The 22,220-nt window shown below is 38.6% G+C and overlaps 1 protein-coding gene across 1 annotated transcript; it reads left to right on the top strand.

Moving 5' to 3' along the window:
* The first annotated feature begins 1,937 nt into the window (after positions 1 to 1,937).
* LOC113438492 (fructose-1,6-bisphosphatase 1-like) lies at positions 1,938 to 17,430 on the top strand. The gene is made up of 7 exons (XM_026703888.2): positions 1,938 to 2,201; positions 6,694 to 6,856; positions 8,635 to 8,727; positions 11,149 to 11,289; positions 13,297 to 13,434; positions 14,365 to 14,484; positions 17,111 to 17,430. The coding sequence occupies exons 1-7, from the start codon at positions 2,032 to 2,034 to the stop codon at positions 17,300 to 17,302; spliced, it is 1,017 nt and encodes a 338-aa protein (XP_026559673.1). The 5' UTR covers positions 1,938 to 2,031; the 3' UTR covers positions 17,303 to 17,430.
* Positions 17,431 to 22,220: the final 4,790 nt, after the last annotated feature.

Here is a 22,220-nt window from a genome sequence, read left to right as displayed (position 1 = left end):
TCATATGACCACACCCACCTAGACACGCCCGCAGAACCACTTGTTAAAAAATTTGAATCCCACCCCTGAAGTGAACTACCAATAAACTTTTCTGCAATCCTCACCACTCCCTGCACCGCCTTCCTGTCTGAAGCAATAATGCTTACAAACCAGACTGTAATGCAATATGACAGCATGCTCTCGGTCGTCCCTCTATAGAAAGTGGTAAGGACAGGAGGAGGAAGATGTACTTTTCTCATATGACACAGAAATTGCAGGCACTGCTGTGCCCGCTACACCAGTCTCTTGGTGTTGAGCGACCAAACTAGCCTACTCGTTAGCTGTACACACAGAAACTTGAAGCTGCTAATCTAATCTAATATGCGGCATCAGAGAGAATAATATTTCAAAATACTGGAAAACCCTGGGATAATCTATAACCATTCCTGCAATGAGACTAAGCAGCTCAGTGAGAGATGCAGCCATGTAACTGGGAGGATAATACATTGAGCACCACTGAATATGGCCAGCTATGGAACAATGTTGCAATGGCCATGTTCTCCGGATACACAAGGGCCTGATAATGCTCATTATGTATTATTTGGTGTCCCTGCTACTGAGAGCCCATTGCTTCATCTCCTTCACACTGCTGGTCCAACCTTTTAAAGGAACAGGTTTACTGAGTTCCATTTTCTTGGCCTATCGAGCATCCACTTTTTTTAAAAAAATTGATATACATTATTATGATCTGCACAGTTATTAGTTTTTAAAAAGAACTGCTTTTTTCACATTTACTGCTAAATTTTGATTGTGTACGCAGGTGTCCCAGTTAAGTAATACAGCAAAATACTATCATAAAAACAAACCATAAGATCACGACTGCAAAACTCAAAAAAAAAAAAAAAGACACTAGGTGGCAGCTATGGATTTTTTAAAATTCTTGTCTGACTTTTGTAGCTCAGGTCTGACATAGTAGTCACAGAGAGAAAATGATTGGCTTTAATCTGATTGGTTACAGACCCAGGTTGTTGCACAACATGTCAAACTTTGTATTATTAATCTTGGTTATTGTTTGCGGCTCTTTTTGAATTAAATGTAGGATGTGAACTCAGGCAAATAGGTTCATTCAAGAAGCAAGTATGTTGTCTGCAGTTCTCTCCACTTGAGATAATAGATACAACGATGCACACTATCATACAAACAGAAAAGGGAAGGAACATTACACCTGAAGAATATATAAAAGGTGGAGTTTGTGTACACTGCTTATTTCTCATTCGTTAATTTCTTGAGTTTTTTTTTTAAAAAAAACGAGTCCCGATTCAAGTCAGATCTAAATTGCTATTGTATCCTGAAACCTGTAGGGCAGAGCTGTGCAACCTTGGTAACTTTTAAAGACTTGTGGACTTCAACTCCCAGAATTCGCCAGCCAGCATGTGAATCAGCATGAGTGGCTGGGGAATTCTGGGAGTTGAAGTCCGTAAGTCTTAAAAGTTGCCAAGGTTGGACACCCCTTTTCTCTAAGGGCCAAAAAGGAGGCGAAGGGCTGATGCGCACGCGATATTAAGCTATAGAGTTGTTTTGTGTGGTTGGCTTTAGCGCGACGCTCGTGTCTTAAATTCAGACTTCGTAATCGTGGTCCGCCCTGCCTCTTTCCCTTCCCTCACTTTCTTAGGGGACCTGATCGGTGCTGTTCCGCTCGACCCGTTTTCCTCTTTTCTCGGGCCGGGTCGCCCCGAAGATCGAAAACAACACATCGATTATTCCGCGAAGGCCACGAAACCCTCTCGCCCTCACCCCTTCCCCACCCCTTTCTCAGGATTGGGCGGCTGGAGGGAGGAGACGGCGCTCCTCTCCTCCCCCCCCCCCATCTTTGCGGAGTGGGCGGCTGGCACTAGTTCCGCGTAGTAAAGGAGGTGGACCTGGGAAGCGTCGGGACGGCCTCTGCCGTTGCCAGTTGTGCCCTTCCCCTCTCAAAAGGACTCGGATCGGCCACCGCTTCCTCCTCTTCCTCCTCCTCCTCGACCAGCGCCAACGCCACAGCCGTTTGCCATCATGACAGACCGGTCCACCTTCGACACCAATGTGACCACTGTGACCCGGTTCGTGATGGAGGGAGGCAGGAAAGCGCGGGGCACCGGAGAGCTCACTCAGCTGCTCAACGCGCTCTGCACGGCCGTCAAAGCCATCTCCACCGCCGTGCGCAAGGCGGGCATTGCCAACCTGTAAGTTTGCACAACGGCTCTCTGGCTGGCAAACGGGCAACGGGTCGGGCGATGAACCCCCTCGAGCATTTTCTCCCGAGTTTCTCTTGAGATCCAGGGTGCTGCTTGAATGGGGATGACGGGGTTGCTGGTACCTTGAGCATTGCTAGAGACTGGAAAACGGACAGTTTCCCAAAGGTCCCGTGGCGGTTGTTAGGTTTCTCGTGATAGGCAGCAGGGATCGTCTTCTCCCCATTCAGGACAGGACAGGTGTTTGACTAGCTGACTCTGCCAAGTGTCAGAAGGAGCCTGGAGCCTGCTAGGTTACTCAGAAGGCAGATGCTAGGAAGAGAGAGACGGGATGTTATCCCGCCTTATTTCTCTGCCTGGAAAAAGACAGGGCACCTGAGCAACAGCCTTTTCTTTCTCAGCTGCTCAATTTCATTCTGCCCACTCTTCAGATGGAGTGTGTGGAGCCCCCTCAAACACCTACTGGAATGGCCTCGTGTTCACCTTCATTTGTTCTGTGTGTGTCCCATCCTTCCTGATCTTTCTCTTCTTGAGAAAGTTGTGTTGGTGGTGGCCCCTTCCACTGTCTACCTAGATTCTTCTCTTGTACACCCAGGAATTAGCCCCATCAAAGCCCCATCACTCTTCCATACCAAGCCACCCTGAAAGGGAGAAGGGACTTAAACCAGTAAGTTCTCTTGCTGAGGGCCCAAAAAGAGATGGTCTTTTTTGAGAAATAGGACATACTTGCAGCCATCATTGGCCTGGCCCTTCCTGCACATTTTGTGGTATGCAATATTGTGGATGATTTGATTCTGCCTTAGCTTGACGTGCAAATTCAGCAGCTATGAATTGTAAATTGGAGCTTGCTGTTACATATCTAAGAAGGAAGTCATGATTTATTCAACAAAGTATTAAATAACTATGCCTTAGTACAATATATAAATTTTTCAGGCAGCAGTTGTCTTCTTTCACAGTTTCAGAGTGAATCTTGCCTTTAATTGCTCAACCTGCTTCTGTCTCTGGATTAATCTTGATGGATTTCATGGCCACAACATTCAGCTATATAAATCTTGTCCTCTGTATCTACCGCCAAGAGAGAGCAAGTGTATGGCCAATTATGCAGCTTGTATTCCTTCCTAGGATGTGCCTGTTTTCCTCCATGATTTTCAAAGAAGGGTGTCTGCATATGATCCATTATTACTTGTCCCTCTCATTTGCCAAAATATGACTCCAGAATCTATTCTAGAGTCCAGTGTCCAAACACCCTTTCCTTAAATTCTACTCCTGGGATTCTGTAGCTCGCCATGATCCATCAAAATGAAAACTAATACAAGCTAGCTGAATGACTCTATGGAATTTGGAACCTATTCTTCAGCTGGGCCTTTCTGAACCAGGATTTCTGTCGTGTCCTTAATTTGCTATAGTTTATTATTTAGCATTAGAATCCAACCTTTCTTCTTTTATTTTGCCCAAACCCTGTAATTCATCAATCTAATTTTTGTACTTATTAACTTTCCTGGAATATCAGCTAATCTATTTTTCCCTCCTGCAATTTGTGCTAGGAATGATGAGTATTGTATTTCCAGCAAACTACAAGCTGCCTTTTCTCATGTAACTACTCAGTCTGTATTTTCATTGAAGAGACTAGAAGAAGAAAGGATTTCCCACTTATTTTACAAGTGTACTTGTGCCTTTTGGGTACAAAACCCAAACTGTGATTTCCTGTTAATTAATCTATATTCAATGTTAGATATATATATGACATTAGAAAATCAGTTTCTTATATATTTAACTTGTATTATTTATTCAGATACTTCACTGCAGTAAGTCCTGTCATTTAAATTAGGGTTACTTTCCAAGTAAATAGATGTACAATCACAGTTTGGGGCTTGTTCTACCCTCTTTTTAGTCTAACATCATTTAGTAATTACAAAAATAAGTTCAGTTTGATAGAAATTATCTAATATTATATCAGAACATTAGAGGAAAAAAGCACTCACTTAGAAGGTTTTGATCAGTAGAAGGTTGAAGGTAGAACCTCAATCACCCAACTATCTTTGGGGAGGGGGGAGGCAAAAGGAAACTCAACAACAGTAACTTTGAAGTGTATGTAAATGTCCTGCAATTGTGTTCATTGTCTTGGGAACAAGTTATGAAGCAAGTGCAACCATTTAAGGCCACCTCCCACAGGAAGTGGCAAACTGAAGAGACAGCTGTTGCCTGCCTGATGTGCACATCTCTGTGGACATACTTTGTATTTCTTAATGAAGAACTTTGCTTATGTTTGCCCTTCTTTTAGTGCAATTGGCAAATAAGCAAAGTTGACCCATCAGATAATAATTGGGTACTGTGTGATCCTCTTATTTGTGTAAAGTTAATATGTGATTCAGATAACATCTTGGTAGATTTTCTTACTATGAGCTCTTGGAAAATATTCCCATATGTGCAGGTATATATGGACAGCATGATCATATTTGGATATGAATTCATATGTGAATTTTAAATATTCTAAATCTTAGGTTTGATAACTCAAGTGTTTATAAAAAGCAGCTGAATTCACACATCAAGCTAAGGCAGAATTTTCTATTAAAAAAAAACTAGCAAGGACTTGTTAGCTCATTTGTACAGCAATGCTGCCTTGGAGCAAGATTGAATTCTCAACTTACAACCATTCATTTAGTGACCATTCAAAGTTACAATGGCACTGAAAAAAGTGATTTATAACTGTTTTTCACACAACCATTGCAACATCATCATGGTCAGGTGATCAAAATTCAGATGCTTGGCAACTGGCATGTGTTTATGATAGTTGCAATGCCCCAGGGTCTTATGTTCCCCTTTTACAAACTTCTGACAAGCAAAGTCAATGGGGAAGCCAGGTTCACTTAACAACCCCATACTAATTTAACAACTTCACTTAACTCTGGCAAGAAATGTTATAAAATGGAGCAAAGTTCACTCAACAGCTTATCAATTGAAATTTTGGGCTCAATTACGGTTGTAAGTTGAGGACTACCTGTATCACACAGCATCATTGTGCTTGCTGAGGCCATACAGCTAGGTTTCCCATTAAATTTAGTACTACGATATTCTGAAAGGACCAAACAAACAACAGATTCATCCAATGTTTGAAAGGCTTACATCATTTGGCAGCTAATAATAACTTACTCTGCCCCATTGATTTTCACCAGAAAGCAAAACTTGGGCCCACTTTTCTTTTCTTTTTTTAAAGTTGAATAACAAAAAACTACTTGTTCAATGATGGTGGGCTGGGGAACTATCAAATATATGTCCATCTTAGCCTTTACCACCCTTGCGCTCTCCACATTTTCGGGAATACAGTTAATCGCCTGAATTCTCAGTTACACCATGGGATTCTTTTAAAAAAGGAATAGATTTTTACTGTTTTATAGTTATTCCCAGATAATTATAGTGAAATATATGGTTTATGGCTCTAGCAATTTTTACCAGTTTCCAAAGAAAGATATAAAAGATGAAAATGAGCAATATTGGTGGTTAGGGAAATTTGTAGATAATGTGGGGGCAAATAATAGCAACTTTTAGAATGCTCACTTGTGTAATGTTGAGCATTATTATTTTCTCATTGTATCATAAGCTATCGATTGCGTAATATATCTAGAAGGTATCAGTTGAGCAAGTTTGGTCTAAGATGTTAAAGCAAATTTTTTTTAAAGGGTTACATAAAAAATTAAGAACATTGTATTAACATTTTGAGGATTACAAATGAAACATGAATATAGAAATATGAACATAGTCAGATAGTAGTCCATAGCTGTATTCAGACATCAAATTAAGCTTCAGTTTTGTGATCAACAATACAACCAAAGAGGAAAGGTTTGCTCTGATTTTGATTATGCTGTCCAGACCTGAAAAACTTAATTGTGATTTGTCTAAAATAGATCACATTAACTCAGGTTGACTCAGCCTTCCATTCTTCCAAGGTGGATAAAATGAGCACCCAGATTGTTGAGGGCAATATGCTGACTCTGTAAACCACTTAGAGAGGGTTGTAAAACACTATGAAGCAGTATGTAAGTCTAAGTGCTATTGCTATTACTAAACCATGTGGCCTCACCTGGAATTTGGCAAATTATGTTTAACACAGCAGGCAAAAGTTTAGATGACATGCTAAATTGCAATTAATGTTGGTGGGACAGGGACACTTCTGAAATGTCTGTACTGGAGGGCAGAAAACAGGGGCATCCATAAAAGCTTGAATTTATTATGCAATTTCTGTTCAAGATAAACTAGGATCAGTGTCATATGTGATATGCATTACCTGCCCATTTTCATTTAGAACCCTAAAAAATAATGTCGGATGTAACCGTAATTCAGGGAAAAGGGAAGAGGAATTAAAACTTGTGAAGATCTATGTAAGACATTAGAATCATAATTAATTTTAAACTGCCTGAGAGATTCATTTAACGCACATACACACTCATACACACACACATTTTCTAATCTTTTTTCTTCCTTTCAGCTATGGAATTGCTGGTTCTACAAATGTGACAGGGGACCAAGTAAAGAAGTTAGATATTCTTTCCAATGACATGGTGATCAACATGCTGAAATCATCATTCTCCACTTGTGTCATTGTATCAGAAGAAAACAAAGAAGCAGTCATAGTGGAAGACGACAAACAGGTCAGTATCTCTGATAAATTCCCCAGTGCAGCGTTGAGCCAACAGCTAGTTTTTAAAATGGGTAAACTTTAACCCAAAATGCTGACTTCAAAGGCCAAAGAGCAGAACCCTCTGAAGACACACACACACACACACACACACACACACACACACACAACAAAGTGGGGGGGAATTAGAATCAATGGGCAATAACCCTAAACCAGCCCTTCACTAAACTTAAGTCACATATTGGCTGCATATAATCCAATACTCAAACCTAAGGCCAATATATGGAGGGCACTAGGTTAAATTTCAGAGGGCAACCTTATAGTTCCTTCATAATGCTAATCCAAGGGCAAAAAGGATTGATCAAAAAGCAGAATGATGCTATATAAACAATCACTTGAAAATGTCTCAAGGTATCATTTCAATCCACACATAGCTGCATTTTTCCCCTGTTATTATTTTCAGCCGTTATGGCTTTCATTACGGTAATCAACATTTTTACCAACTTGGGTTTTTGGGAGTGTGTGTGTGTGCGTGTGTGTGTGTGTGTATGTCAGGGTTACAAAAAAAAAATGTCATTGAAAAAGTGTCACCACTTTTCCACGAGATTGAGAGCATGAGTTTTGAGACACCTGAAGCCACTGAAATCACAGGTGGACAGTGAGCCATAAGTTCCTTATCTTTACTTGAACATTTTAAGTGTATCAAATCTGGAAGTGAATTGCACAAAATATTTGTTTGGAAGAATTATGCAGGCTATACTAAAAATCCCTTTCAACTCCTGTCCTTTTCCACTGCATGCACTGCTGTACATTCATTACCTTCACAGATTTAGGGTTGGGAGCATGAACAATAAAGCTCAGTTAAACCAAGTTAGATATTTTTCACTGTGCTGCTTTGCCATTCAACTGTCTCGGGTGGGCAGCAAAGGACAGTTATCTGAATTTAACAGAGGCAGGGACATCAACCAAGACATTTAAAAAAAACTCAAGATCACGCAATGGAATGCTAATTTTGGGGAGGGCAAATTTTGCATGATGCATGGAAAGAAAGGGAAAAGGGTCCCAATATACAGTCTCCATCCTGACCATTTTTGACCCTCTTTGAGACAGTTTTATTGAGGGCCTCCTCAGTCTGATCTTTTTCTAAATATTGGTCTAGTCTTTTCTGGTTTGTTGACTTCTGCTTGACTGGAGCGCTGCATTAGGATCAGGACTTTTTATTGTATTTCCTACATGCAGGAGTGACCTCTTGCAGGAGAGTTTTCTAAATGAATAATAAGCCTTATCCACTTTGGGCTGTTGTTTGTGATTTGTTCAGAAATCTAGAACATTCAACAGCTACTTTTGTCTGCAGTCTGCATCACCTGAGATGTAGATGGTGATATGACATCTTACAGAACATTCCTTCAGATTTTGTGGCTGAAATAAGCTTGTTGCTCTGGTGTCAACATTTTTGGAGATTTTGTTAAGCTATTCAGAATCTTCTGAGGTGGCTGGCCATAGCAAATCCAATACATTTAATTAAACACAAACCCAAATCAAACAACAATTTTCCCTTTTGAGAAATGTATGGCTTGATTATTTCAGGATTATGACATTTCTTCCTCATTTACAGTTTGGAGTCCATCAGCCTGAGATCAGTTAATAGTTCAAACCTTTCATTTTAGATAGGAAAATGGGAAAAGTTGCCTACTTTCTCCCCAAAGATATTATTTTGTCAAAGTATTTAACAATAAAGCAAGCATGAATTTTTGTTCTTTAAAAAGTTATTTGAATATTCTTTTCTTGCAGGGTAAATATGTTGTCTGCATTGACCCACTTGATGGTTCTTCTAATATTGATTGCCTTGTTTCTATTGGAACCATTTTTGCTATCTATAAAAAGGTAAGATATATTGCATGGTTGCTAAATATCAAAGAGGAGGAGGAGGGGAAAGAGGAGGACCACTTTTATATTAGACTAATTTGTGACCAAATTTCTGATTATGTTCCTGTTAAAGCTTCTCAAATCCACAAGTAACAATGATAAGTTTTAACTGGGGCCATAAATATTGTGACAGGATTTACACTTTGTTTAACCACATTTTATTAATTAAGCAACAGTTGATTGGATTCACCCATTATATTTAATCAAAACCAAACAAACCGTATTATCACTTAGCTCAATATATGAATCCAGGGAACTGAAGCTCAAAGACTTTGGCCATCTAATGAGGAGAGAGGATTCATTGGAAAAGGCCCTGATGTTGGAAAAGATTGAAGGCAAAAGGAAAAGGGGACGGTAGAGGATGAGATGGTTAGGTAATGTCATCAATGCAATGAACATGAATTTGGCAAACTCTGGCAGACAGTGGAGGACAGAAGGGCCTGGTGTGCTACAGTCCCATGCAGTTATGAAGAGGCAGAGGTGACTTAATGACTGAACAACAACAACATGAACTCAGAGACTGTTTAGAAACAGTGAGTGGGAATCCTGTGTAGATGGATGTTCCAGAAGAATGTGTAATAACTTTTCACCTCCAATCCAAAGTTAAGAGCCTGTGATTACTGATTCCAGCAGTTCACAGTTTCAAGTGAAAACAGGTTTAACCATTACTACCATATTTTTAAAAAATCCATTTTTGATAGGAAGACCATAGCTGGGTTAACTTACCATAGTGTGTAAACCACAATGCCTGTGTCACAAAACATGTTAACTGAAAATCAAACTATGTAAATTATGCTGCCATGTAGTAAATAAACTCCACCTGTGTTTGAGCAATACACTTTTGTCTTTAGTCATTGTGATTTGCAACTATTTGTTTTCATGAGTCAGGCCCATAGGATGTAATGGTGTAGGCAGCCTTCTCAGAAGGGGGAAGTGATCTTGCACATTGGGAGCAAAGTCACAATGTAAACTTCCAAGTAGCTAGACCAGTAGGTTTGGTTAATCCCTGTAGGCATCTGATATGCACAGTGGAACAATAAGTACCGTAAGAGTGCATACCATTTTATAGGCAGGTGACCTGATTAAAGGAACTTGAAATTCTAGATGAGCATGTATTTAAATATATACTGTATACTGATAGTCTTTAGATGCAATACTCTACTATTTGTTTTAATTATTCATTATCTTGCAGATTATACACAAGGATTAAAAATACTGAAAATAAAAAAATCAGGATCACAATAAGGAAACTTTGGGTTGAAAACACAGCTAATAGCTAGCTCCTTCTTTCCTCCTATTACTTGTAGAGTGCGAGATGGGAGACACTTATTGGAGTTTTTTCCCATATGGAGATAGAATGTTTAATTTCTTCTTTTAGATTCTGTTTTGCCTTCTATTTTAAAATAAACAGCAAAATTTCCTTGGCCAATTACAAGAATTAAGAGATAGTGGGGTGGGAATTAAGATGGAGAGGAGCACTAATGCTGACATTGAAGAATTGTACACGCTCTATAGTGAGTGAGTGTAGTACTGTATGGTGTTATTGAAAAAATAGATTCCATTAAGCTTTGGGTGTAAAGAAGAAGGTAATTCCTTGATATCCTTGGCTCTCAAAAGCATTATTTTCATTTAGGGATAATAATTGTTAGATATCCATAAACTGTAATTCCTAGCAGCTCCATCAAGTGTGGCAATTAGAATGCTGGAAGATGAGGTTCAGTAACATATGGAAATTATAAGGAAGAAATCATAGAATTATGAGGGATAGTGCAGTGGCTCAATGGTTAAGATGCCCAGGTTGAAGACCTGAGCACCATGTAATGGGGTAAGCTCCAGTCCTGCCAATCCAGCAGTTCGAAAGCATGCAAATACGAGTAGATAAATAGGTACCACTTTGGTGGGAAGGTAGCAGCATTCTGTGATGTGACACTGGCCACATGACTGCGGAAATGTCTTTGAACAGAGCTGGCTCAATGGGTTTGAAACAGAGATGAGCACTGCCACCCCTCATAATTGGCAATGACTAGCAGAGTAAAATCTGCAAGGACTCTACCTTTTTACATAGTATTATGGCCATGAGGAAGTATGAGCAACATAAGGATTAAGTCAACAGTTGAAGCTATTTCTTAATATTAGGAACCATCTGATAACGGAGCTAGAACTGAAGGCATCATATTTAGCAATGCTCAAGATATTTGTTGGCAAAGTGGTAGTTTTTATGAGTATGACAGCATATTTCAAATTATTTGTTGTCCTGAAAAGAAAATACTGCCACCAGTGAACTGAAAGAATCACAGTATAGCAGTGAAACACTTCTCATCAGTTGCATAGGAGTATTGAAATTTCCAGCTTCTAAACTTATTTTACTTATTATTCAAGGTTTCTCCTGGTGCTCCTTGTGAAAAGGATGCTCTCCAGTCTGGTCGCAATCTGGTGGCAGCTGGTTATGCCCTGTATGGAAGTGCTACTATGCTTGTCTTGGCCCTGGAATCTGGCGTCAACTGTTTTATGCTCGATCCGGTAAGAGACATCCTGGGAATCCTAAGATTGATGATTGTTTGCTTGCGGTCTTGCAATCCTGCCTTTTCAGCCCCAGTTTTTAATTTGCAAAATGAAACAACCATCAATAAGATAAATACTACATTGGAGTTTGCATATTATGCCTGGTACAGGTAGCCCTTGCTTAACAGGCAGTCATTATACAACTGTTTGAAGCTATTATGGACACAAAAATGAGTATTTTACATAATTTTATTATAACAATGCAATGTTCAGTAGTTTAAGGAATGAACAGGGTAAAACTACATAAAAATCATACATGATCACTGTGAAATTGATTTTTTTTTGTGACAGACATTCATAAGTAATAGATTGCAGAGTATACCGTACAAGGAAGCCCACTTCTTGTTGTCTTTATGTACTTGGTGTTTCCAGTAAAAGAATTTGGGATGGTGGGTGTTCTTTTTTGGTTCTTCGGATTATATTTTTCCAATCTGGTATGCAGGGATCCCTGCTTCTTTTTACTATATCAAGGGGCCTTTGATATGGGGGGGGGGGACCTTCATCTAGGTTAGGATCCTAGCAAGGATTTATATCCATGTTGCTATGATCCTAATCAATGCTAGCATCCCAATTTGAACCAGATCTCCATTCTTGATTTGGAATAAGAAAAGAGCAACTGACATTGCACATGTCTTGTCAAATATAATATACAATTTAACACTTAGGAAAGGAAGCCAGAAAGCAGTGCGATTTTTGAAATGTGCACAGGCAGTATTTTAAAATTAAATGATGAAGATCAACAGAAACGTAGGCTATTTGTCAAACAAAGGTGATAATTGTGAATGAAAATCAGGGCAGAAGTAAGGGTGGCTGGGAAGTTTAACTGGCACGCAGTGCCTTAACACAGAGTTTGCATTGGAACTGATTTAGAGTTAGAAGGCGAAATACATGAAAGAAAGTAAAGTAAATGCTGTTCACAATGAAATGATAGGTTTTTTTAAAAAAATAAATTGTTACAAGAATTACAGAAATCCACTTACCTTCTAAAAGAAATAATATATTTCTTATATATATATGACTTGCTTTATTAAAAGCACTATTTAATTATCATAATTCCCTCTGTGTTCATGAGCAGAGTGTGTGATTTTTTTATTTTTGTTTTAACAATCCTAGCAATTCAACCATCCATATATAGCTCCTTCCAAATAGGACTGCCTTCTGATTATCTCAAAAGTATTGTTAACACATGTTCTTGTACGCTTTCAGATACACCTTGATGTCTTAAAGAGTAAGTGGCATGTTTGTGTGCGTGTGTGAGGCACCATGTACATCCTAAAGGATTTTCTAAACAGGATATTTTTTGCATGTTCCTCCCTAGCTCATGTCATGCGATTTGCATTAGAATTGCTTTCTAGAATGTAGAAGGTAAAAATGGATGGCCATGTTGTATCTCACCTTTATTGGTTCAGATCTAAGGCACTGGAGTTAGATACTTTGCGTTTCTAGAATTTCTCATAATCCATTATGTATCTTCAAGTAGCTGCATCTAACCTGCATTTTCATTTTATTCCTTTTGACTTCTAATATATATATTGGTGCTTCTGTCATAAATAATTGTGAAATTATAACCATTGCTATTTTCAAACTTTTTATGATTTATTATTGTATAATACTGAAAAATATTTTGCAATAGTTGGTTTTTACATTGTATGTGTATAATTATAATCAGTAGTTTGTTTTTCTATATATATATATATATATATATATATATATATATATATATATATATATATATATATATATATAGTTTTATTAAAGTAAATTTCTAAGAAAATTGGAAAGATGGTGATGTAGCTGGTTATAATACAAAAGCACTTGAAATAAGATGTCCAACAATACTTTATCTTGTGATACTTTATAAAATAATTTTTACTTTACAAAAGAATTTTTTAAAAATATATTTTCAATTCAAGATGAAATATTATATCCTGTTAAAATGGTATTGCTTTCTGTTTTATTTGCTAGGCAATTGGTGAATTCATTTTGGTGAACAAAGACGTAAAAATAAAGAAAAAGGGAAATATCTACAGTCTAAATGAAGGATATGCATCATACTTTGATCCTGCAGTCACGGAATATCTTCAGAAGAAGAAATTTCCCCAAGTAGGTTTTCATCAAGGATGGGATTCAAAAATCGCAGCAACCAGTTCTCTGCCCATTGCTGGGTAGGCGTGGCCATGGTGGGCGTGGCTTACCAGAACTTCCAGGAAGGCCATTTTTCATCTTCCCCAGAGTCCAGAGGCTTCCCTTGTACCTCTGGAGGGAAACTATCTCCCCCAGGCTCTGGAGGCCCTCCAGAAGCCAGAAACAGGACAATTTCCAGACTTCTGGAACTTCTGGGAGGGCTGTTTTTCATCCTCCCAGAGCCTCCACGTGGACCCTGCACTTATCTGCATCCAAAACGGGTTGCGTGGAGACTCCTGGGTGGGGCGGGGTGGGGTGGGCAGGGCCAGACAATTCAACTACTGATTCAGTGAACCAGATATAAATTTAACATTCGGTTCATCTGAACCGGCTGAATCCCACCCCTGGTATTTGTATATATGAGAGTCAAAGTTATAAAGGCAATCTTTTAAGTGAATATATTTAGGTTCTGCAAAGATTTGATTTAGAAATTCAAGTCACCATTTCAAAGGCAGCTTGATCTAATCTCCAAATCAAATCAATGTTTTTCCTGGTACGATTTGAACTGTTGATGATGAAAATGATTCCTTCTTAATCACTCTAAAGATTTGAAGTGTTCGTGTGTTCACAGAAAGACTGTTTTTGAGACCTGGATTGATTTTCAAAATCGGATCGATTCATCTTCATGATGCTATTGAAAAACTCAAATTGAATTAATTCAGCAATCCACACCATGTTTTTCATAAATAGGTATTGGATTTAAAGATCGTCCCTGCAATAGGAAACCTATGCATTAGATCCAGAGGAGCAGAGCCATAGGGAAGCTGTGTTTGGATGCATGGTAGACACATAAGTTATCATTATCAAACCAAAGCTTATTTTAATCTACCATTTCATTTTTCTTTCTAGGATGGTAGCTCTCCCTATGGCAGCAGGTACGTGGGTTCCATGGTGGCTGATGTGCATCGTACTTTGGTGTATGGAGGAATCTTTTTATACCCAGCCAATTCAAAGAGCCCTAAGGGAAAGGTAATATTACTAAACATATGTACCTGTATTTTTGATTTTCCTGATAGTTTAGAGCAGGGGTCTCCAACTTTGGCGACTTTAAGACTTGTGGACTTCATCTTCCAGAATTCCTCAGCCAGCAAAGCAAAGGAATTCTAGGAGTTGAAGTCCACAAGTCTTAAAGTTGCCAAGGTTGGAGGCCCCTGGTTTAGAGGAGAACCCATTTTAAAAAATAAATCCAGGTATCCCACCTTGTGCAAGAACATTGACAAAACATAGAAGAAACAGTATCTATAATTTGAGTGCTCTGCTTTCTCACTTTCACTAAGGTATGCCTAGTATATTTTTGAACATGGCTTTTTCAGTGTGCAAAAAATGAGCTCTCTGGGACCATCTTTGGTGATGGACTTTGTGCTCTACCAAAATGTAGAGCTTCCTAAAAAATGAGCTATGACAGAATGAAAGTATGATTAAGCAGGTAGACCCTAAGTAAGATGCTTAGACTTAAGGTTACAAAATAAGATGCTGTGAATTGTACGGAGTATGGTATGCAGTTAATTCCTCTATCACCAGGTAGATTTTATTTTCCCTTGCTCAGAACGTTTAATATTTTTAGGTACGATTTTTAGAAGCTTTGGAAAATCAAGGCTGTACTCCACTGAGGACTTTCTTAGTATAGGTTAATATACGTATATATATATGTTAATATTAACTAAGTATATTAATATACTTAGTATATGTTCCACTCTGCTAAACAGTTGCTACATTTTTTATTTAAAAAACAAACTCAGAACCCATTTCTTCTTATTGAGACTTTCAAATGCCATTTGATCATAATATCATTCTTCAGAAATTGAAACGTAGCCAATAATCGCTTAGCCAATTCTTTCCCAACTCTAGTTAAACTGGGGAAGGATCCATATTTATTCAATAGAGAACTTTAATCTCCGGGAATTCTGAAATTTTGTTTGCTTTGGTTTATAGATAAGAGATAGTTACTCATTCATGCATCATGTCTCAACAAGACTTTCATGCCTATTAACCGTGCGGTTCCCCCCTTTGTGCACACTTTTAGTTCTATTTTTTAAAATAAGGAATTCAAATAGCATCCATGGAAACTATTTCTTCCTTCCACAACGAATTTCCACAACAGTATGAGCAAAGGTAGCCTGAGAGACAATGGCTTGTTCAAAGATTAAAGTGTACTTCATCCAATACTATTTTTCTAGGAGTTGAACATTCTGTCACAGAATGGGATGGGACCAACTTTCCTGACTTGTTAATATGCTGGAAATATTCAATACAAAACAAATCAAATTAAACATTTATTGTCAGTACACAACATGTTTACAATAACAATGAAATGAGCCTCCCTTGATGCAGCCCATCTCCCCCAAAAACACAAAATACATTTCAATAGCTCAATAAATGAAAGAAATAGAATGCCTAAACCCAAATAAGTAATAACTAATACACATTCCCATATACCTATATGTATGTAATATTATATTATATTACACTGGTATGAACATGTTGCACATTGCACTGGCCCTGCAAATCTATCATATTAAACCTAATTGTGGTGTTATGTTGCATTCAGAAGTGACAGCCCATGGATAAAAGCTATTTTTTAGTTTATTCATTTGGCTGGCTATGTTTCTATATCTCCTACCTGATGGTAGGAGAGTAAAGAAATGCTGACCAGGGTGCAAATCATCCCTGAGGATTTTCCTCACTATGCTGAGGCAGTGGGTCCTAGAAATTTCATCCAGTGGTTTTCAGGGGACAGCCCATAATTTTCTGTGCTGTGCTTATCAACCTCTAACGCCTTATTGTCCGTGGCTGTCAAGCCAGCATACCATACCATAACACAGTATGTCAGGATGCTTTCTAACATAGACTGGTAAAAGGAAGTCATCAGTCATTGTTCCACCTGATATTTCCACAAGACCTTAAGGAAATGGAGTCTCTATTGAGCCTTCCTGACCACCTGGATAGTGTTATTTTTCCAGGTGAGGTCTTGGCTAAGGTGGACTCCCAGAAATTTGAAAGAGGAGACCCTCTCCACACAACAATTTAATATTCATATTAAAAATGGCATAGATCTTCCATTACTGGATGGGTAATAGACCGGTTTTTCCCACTGCCTTCCAGATTGGTTAGTTGACAGAGCATCACATTATACTAAGCCATAATTTGATCAGTGTTTGGGATTCCTGCTATGTATAAACTCAGTCAGCCATCATCAAAAAGTGAAAGGATTTTAATCATGCTGATTGAAATGGTGTCCAATCACATGAGAAAGAGAGCAGGCTGGTGAGAGTAAACTAACCAAACCTCTGGGTTCCTGCCCTGAACTGAAATTAATCATTGAACTATAACGGCTTTTTTAAAAAAATAGTGTGAGAATCTGTGTACACTCATACACATGCGCACATATGAAAATCTAGTCTAAACTTTTAATTTGTAGTCTAAACTATGCTGTTTAGAGTGGATTTTGCTTCTTGGTAAACACAGATAGATGAGTCCTGCAATAAACTATGCAAAGAGTGGGACATTCCCATGAGACTGCATAATGCTTGTTTGCTATGTAAACACAATGCTGACAATGGACTTTTGTCCCTATTTTTCGCATCTTCAACCCCAGCTGAGATTGCTGTATGAGTGCAACCCCATGGCTTTCATCATCGAAAAAGCTGGAGGGATGGCAACCACAGGCAAGGAGGCGATTTTGGACATTATTCCTGAAAACATTCACGAGCGTGTGCCAGTTGTGCTGGGCTCTTCAGATGACGTGGAGGAATATTTAGCCTTGGTCAAGAAACATTCAGCCAAATGAAGAACAGAAGACTGCCAAGATCCCAAGAGAAACATCAAGCCCATGTGTGGTGTGCTGTAGCTTTGGAACGCCCCAAAAGTTAATACAATGTGATTTTTCCAAGTGCTATTAAAATTGTTATCTACTCAGTCCCCTTGCATAACTAAAATATTGAATCATGCACCCCAAATTAATGAAATGCCAACAGGGCCAATCTGAAATCTGTACTGTACTCAATATGTTCATTTTGAGAACATATGATTATGATATCCAGTACATTTTCTATACCTCCTAGTTCATTATATGTACAAGATTATGTTGAATTTGGGAAGTTGAAGTCTAGACATCTTTAAGTTAAGTTCTGTTTTCTATGAGTGCATTACTTGGGATGCTGACAGATAAGTTTGAGAAATACTGCTTTAGAGCAGTATTTACTGTGTGGTAAGAGTTCTAGCAAGCAGCTAAAGAACTTTGGCATTTGGTGAAAGGACAACGGCTTACATTACAGATGGTTTAGTAACTTAAACTACATACTAACATTTAAAGGCAGTTGAAAAGAGTATCATCTTATATAGACTGTTTTGGACATTGGATAATGGAAATAGTTCACTCATATTTCATACTCCTGTCATTGTAAAACATTAACTATGATGCTCAGATAATTACTTTCTTCATTAAGCCTGACTATAATCCGGATGATTGTACACAGAAAGGCTACTTCTAACAGAGAGGTATCAAATATATATTACATTATAAAGGGCAGTTTTTCAGAAAATCTGAGACCAGGTTTGATTTTGGTCTCTTATGTAAATATACTAATATATGCTAATTGTGATTTATTCAATTAAATTTATTCACCAAATGGAAAGATAAAACACGATACTACATCATAGTGCTTTACAGAGTTGTGGGTGGCACAGTGGTTAGAATGCAGTATTGCAGGCTAATTCTGCTGACTGCTGATTGCCAGCAGTTCGGCAGGTCGAATCTCACCAGACTCAAGGTTGACTCAGCCTTCTATCCTTTTGAGGTCAGCAAAATGAGGATCCAGATTGTTGTGGTCAATATGCTGACTTTGTAAACCACTTAGAGAGTAAAGCACTGTAAAGTGGTATATAAGTCTAAGTACTATTGCTATTGCTACAGCACTGTCTAAGCAGTTTACAAAGTCAGCATATTCCCCCAACAATCTTGGTCCGTGGAAAGATAGAAGGCTGAATCAAATTTGAGTTGGTCAGGATCGAACTCCTGGCAGTGAAGAGAATCAGCCTGCAATACTGCATTTTAATCACTGTGCCACCACGGCTCTTCTATGATATGTGAGTCCAGTCATTGGTTGTACTCATATTTCAAGTTTAACCATGAATACTGGTTAGTACAAATACACTTCATCACAATCTCCTCCTCTTCTTGCTAGCCATTCATGCAGCAGCATTTTTGAGTGGCGTGAACCAGAGGGCTTAAGCATGAGCAAATTTCAACAAACATGATAACAATAACTGGAGATGGGGAAATCCATGATTCTTGCATTTGGATGATATGCTTGATATATCATAGATGAATGGTAAACATACTATTCTAGAGAATGGACCAATGGTGCATCTGGCCTAGCCTCTGTCTTATGGCTAAGCATGGCGTGTGAATGTTCACATGATCTATTCTAGCTTAGTCTCTCATGCAAACATCTTGATATGGGATTCAAGTGCCATTTTGAGTGATAGTAACACAATGGACTACCTGCGGTGGGAAAGGCATGACTTCTGCAAATTTGTTTTTATTAAAGAATAGCAACATCTACAAAGGGACTGCAGAGTTATGCTATATCATCTTCCCTACAAAGATTTATTTAACCATTTTTATAACTTGCCCCAGTCCTGAAAAGAGTGGGTGGGTGGATTTATAAATATAGAAATCCTTGAAGAAAAATATAAAAAATTCAAGAAATTCATTAGTCACAGGTGCCATTATTTATTTATGCACTGGGATTGAAAGCCAAATGAAATATATTTGCTTTAGGGGCTAATATATACCTTCTGTGAGAGAGGGCACCAAATTATGGGGTTTATTGCAATGAAGCCTTGCTGCCTCATCCACACCTTGCTCCCATTGTACTATTTTACACTAGAGAGGCAGGTTTTCCTTGCAGGCTGAACCTTCTGGATTCCCAACATCTTCAAGGACATTCCTGATCAATTCTGCAGAAGAACTAATTCCACATAATGGTTAATGCATGTAAATGATGTGACTGTCCTCTCTTCATAAGACCGTGAAGAATTATGCTTTTGGTAAGGGAGCTGCTGAGTGTTGCCAAAGATAAATATGCACTATATATGTAATCCCCATTGTACAATTAACATTCTTGTAGTTTATAGCTACAATTAAAATCCACAAGATTCTTCATTTCACAGTACTAAAGGAATGCAAATATGGATTCGTTGAAGCAACTATTTTGCATGGGCAAAACCAGATTTGTATATTCTAGAATGGATTCAGAGTCAACCAATAGAAAACACAGTGGCTCTTAATTAGTTACAACTTATTACAATCCCATTTATTTCATGGACATAATGGGAGTATGCCTTGGTTGTGCAGACAAGTGAAATATGACTGGGCCTGGTTAGTACTTGGATGGGAAGCCTCAAGACATTTCTGGGCACTAGACTAGTCAGAGAAATTGGAAAAATAACATCTCAGAAGAAAATAGTACTGTAAATTTGCTTCCTTATAGTCAGGGGTAAGATGAACTCATAGGTGTGTTTAAATTTTTATTGTGAGCAAGGTTGAATTTGGTGCTTGAATGTTTCTCGCTGCAATACAATGCCACTAAGGTTTTATCAATGTGGAAAAGCTCTGGAGACATAGTACAAAAAGGATGAATAGTTTCATCTAGAGCAGGACTGCCAAACTCCCGGCCCGTGGGCTGGATGTGTCATGCACTGGCCATGCCTGGTTTAGCAAAGGGGGAAAAAAATCCAATACATCATGTGACGCCACCATGATGATGTGAGTTTGACACCCCTGATCTAGAGCAACCAGATCTCGGCAGAAAAAATTGGTGATTACTAGATGAAAGTACCAAGTGTCTCTCTGCTAATATCTTACAGCAATCTGGATATTTGTGGCCCAAATCTTGTAGCCTCTCCTTGAGCTTCAGGTCTCTAGCCAGGCAGATTTCTTTAGGCAGAGAAAATGTTGTCTCTTATCTATTTCAACTTGATAAACCCCTAGATTTTCATTAATGCATCTCCATCATTCTTGTTGGGGCAAAATAAGCTGTATTTGTCCTGGAGCAATGCCATTAAATTCTAGAAGGTCATTGTATAAAGAACTGCTGGAAGATAGAAAGCCTGGATCCACATTAATGTGTTAACTCAGTCACCATGAAGAAGGGCAAGCGGGAGCCATAGCCTTACCTAGAGGGCCCACAAGGATGGGATCGAAAAAATAAAGATGGTAGTCATGAGAATGAAGCCCTGCCATATATTTTTTTTTTTTTTACAATAGATGCATGTTTGATGTGTGCAACTAAGGGTGAGATTTTGACAATGTGGCCCCGGCTACCATCTTGAATTTCTCGACAAACCTCTGTAAACACCCTAATCTCTATATAAGAAGGAAATAAAGGGCAAATTTCTATGTAGGAAATAGGCAGAAAGTAAATATCTGAAGTGGTTCTTTCTCTGTCTGCCGATTGACTTTGCCACCTGCTGAACAATCAATCCTGTTTTAAAATTCAGAGTCATAACACAATATGGAAGATTTCAGGATTTCCAGGACAAAAATGGCCTGTGACATTTTGAACCAGGATGAAACAGCAGATGATCCGCCCCCACCTGCCCCTCTCAGATGAGATGTTTTCTCAAAGTAAACCAAATTATTTTAGAACAAGAGGTGGAAGAATAAAAAAATTTCTCTCTAAAGCTGGCATTAAAAATACAATACTAAGAAATCAAATAACAATTTGCTGTGCTTTTGTGGAATCCAACATCTCTTGTCTGACTAAGCAAGGCCAGCCCTGCTCTAGGCATGTTGATGAATAAAAATTGGGTAGATTTAGAAAACAGAAAGTCTTGTGTTAGAGTAGAAGTTAGGTGTTCCAAAATATCCCCAAATTGGAATCAACCCAGGAATTAGAATCCCCTTCATTTTAAACAATGCTAAATTGGGCTTTGAATATTTAGCTCAACTCCCATTATCATCCTTCAGCATTAGCCAAACTGTCTAAAATGCTGTGTAGAGTGGAAGTTGTACAACACCTAAAGGAAGACATGTTTTCTACTTAACACCATGGCTTGACAAAGCTCTTTAGCTGTTTTTGCCAGGACCTTATCTTCACAGTTTTTCTTGGAGCTAAAAGTGAAGCTCCTTTGAGCCAAACTCTGAGAAAGTTCCCCATTTGCTATTGGATGAACAAGGGGCAGCTGCTCAAAATGTCACCCTGGCCAAACTCAAGCTTCTGCCTGGAATTGGGCAAGATTACTACAGTATCCCTTTCTTTCTTCTATATTTAAAAGGGTGGCGCTCAAACCAAAGAAGTTGCCAGCCTATAGTAAAGCAGAAAATATAGGTCAGGGACAGCCAGCCCTTCAAGGTATGTAAGATCACAAAGCTGGAGTCACCAGAAGCTCTGGAATGTTCTTTAAGGAGCTTAGGGCATGGTAACAAAATCTTCAAAGTCCATTAAAGCCTCTCCCTACTTCAACTTATATCTAATCCAGTCAAGATGGACTTGTTTTGAGTTTCTTCCTCATTCTTTTTACTTTCTCAGGATTCAGATATCTTTTCTGTAGTGGTTCAACATTGCCATCCTTCCCTGAATCAAACCCACATTCCATCAAGTTTGGCAATAAATGCCTTGACAGTTTCCTGCATAGGCTACCTTGCTCACACCGTTGACTTCTATGAGATTATTTGACCCACAAATGGTGGGATTTAGAGC

The sequence above is a fragment of the Pseudonaja textilis genome, chromosome 2, assembly GCF_049901715.1.
Source record: "Pseudonaja textilis isolate UNSWEBS1 chromosome 2, rPseTex1.2, whole genome shotgun sequence".
NCBI lineage: Eukaryota > Metazoa > Chordata > Lepidosauria > Squamata > Elapidae > Pseudonaja > Pseudonaja textilis.
Note: the sequence above shows the minus strand (reverse complement) of the source record. Positions and strands in the feature narration are given on the sequence as shown.

Coding starts and splice junctions, on each gene's coding strand:
- LOC113438492 (XM_026703888.2), top strand. CDS start 2,032: ATGACAGACCGGTCCACCTTCGACACCAATGTGACCACTGTGACCCGG. Junction 8,728..11,148: donor TTTTTGCTATCTATAAAAAG/GTAAGATATATT, acceptor TTATTATTCAAG/GTTTCTCCTGGTGCTCCTTG. Junction 14,485..17,110: donor CAAAGAGCCCTAAGGGAAAG/GTAATATTACTA, acceptor CTTCAACCCCAG/CTGAGATTGCTGTATGAGTG.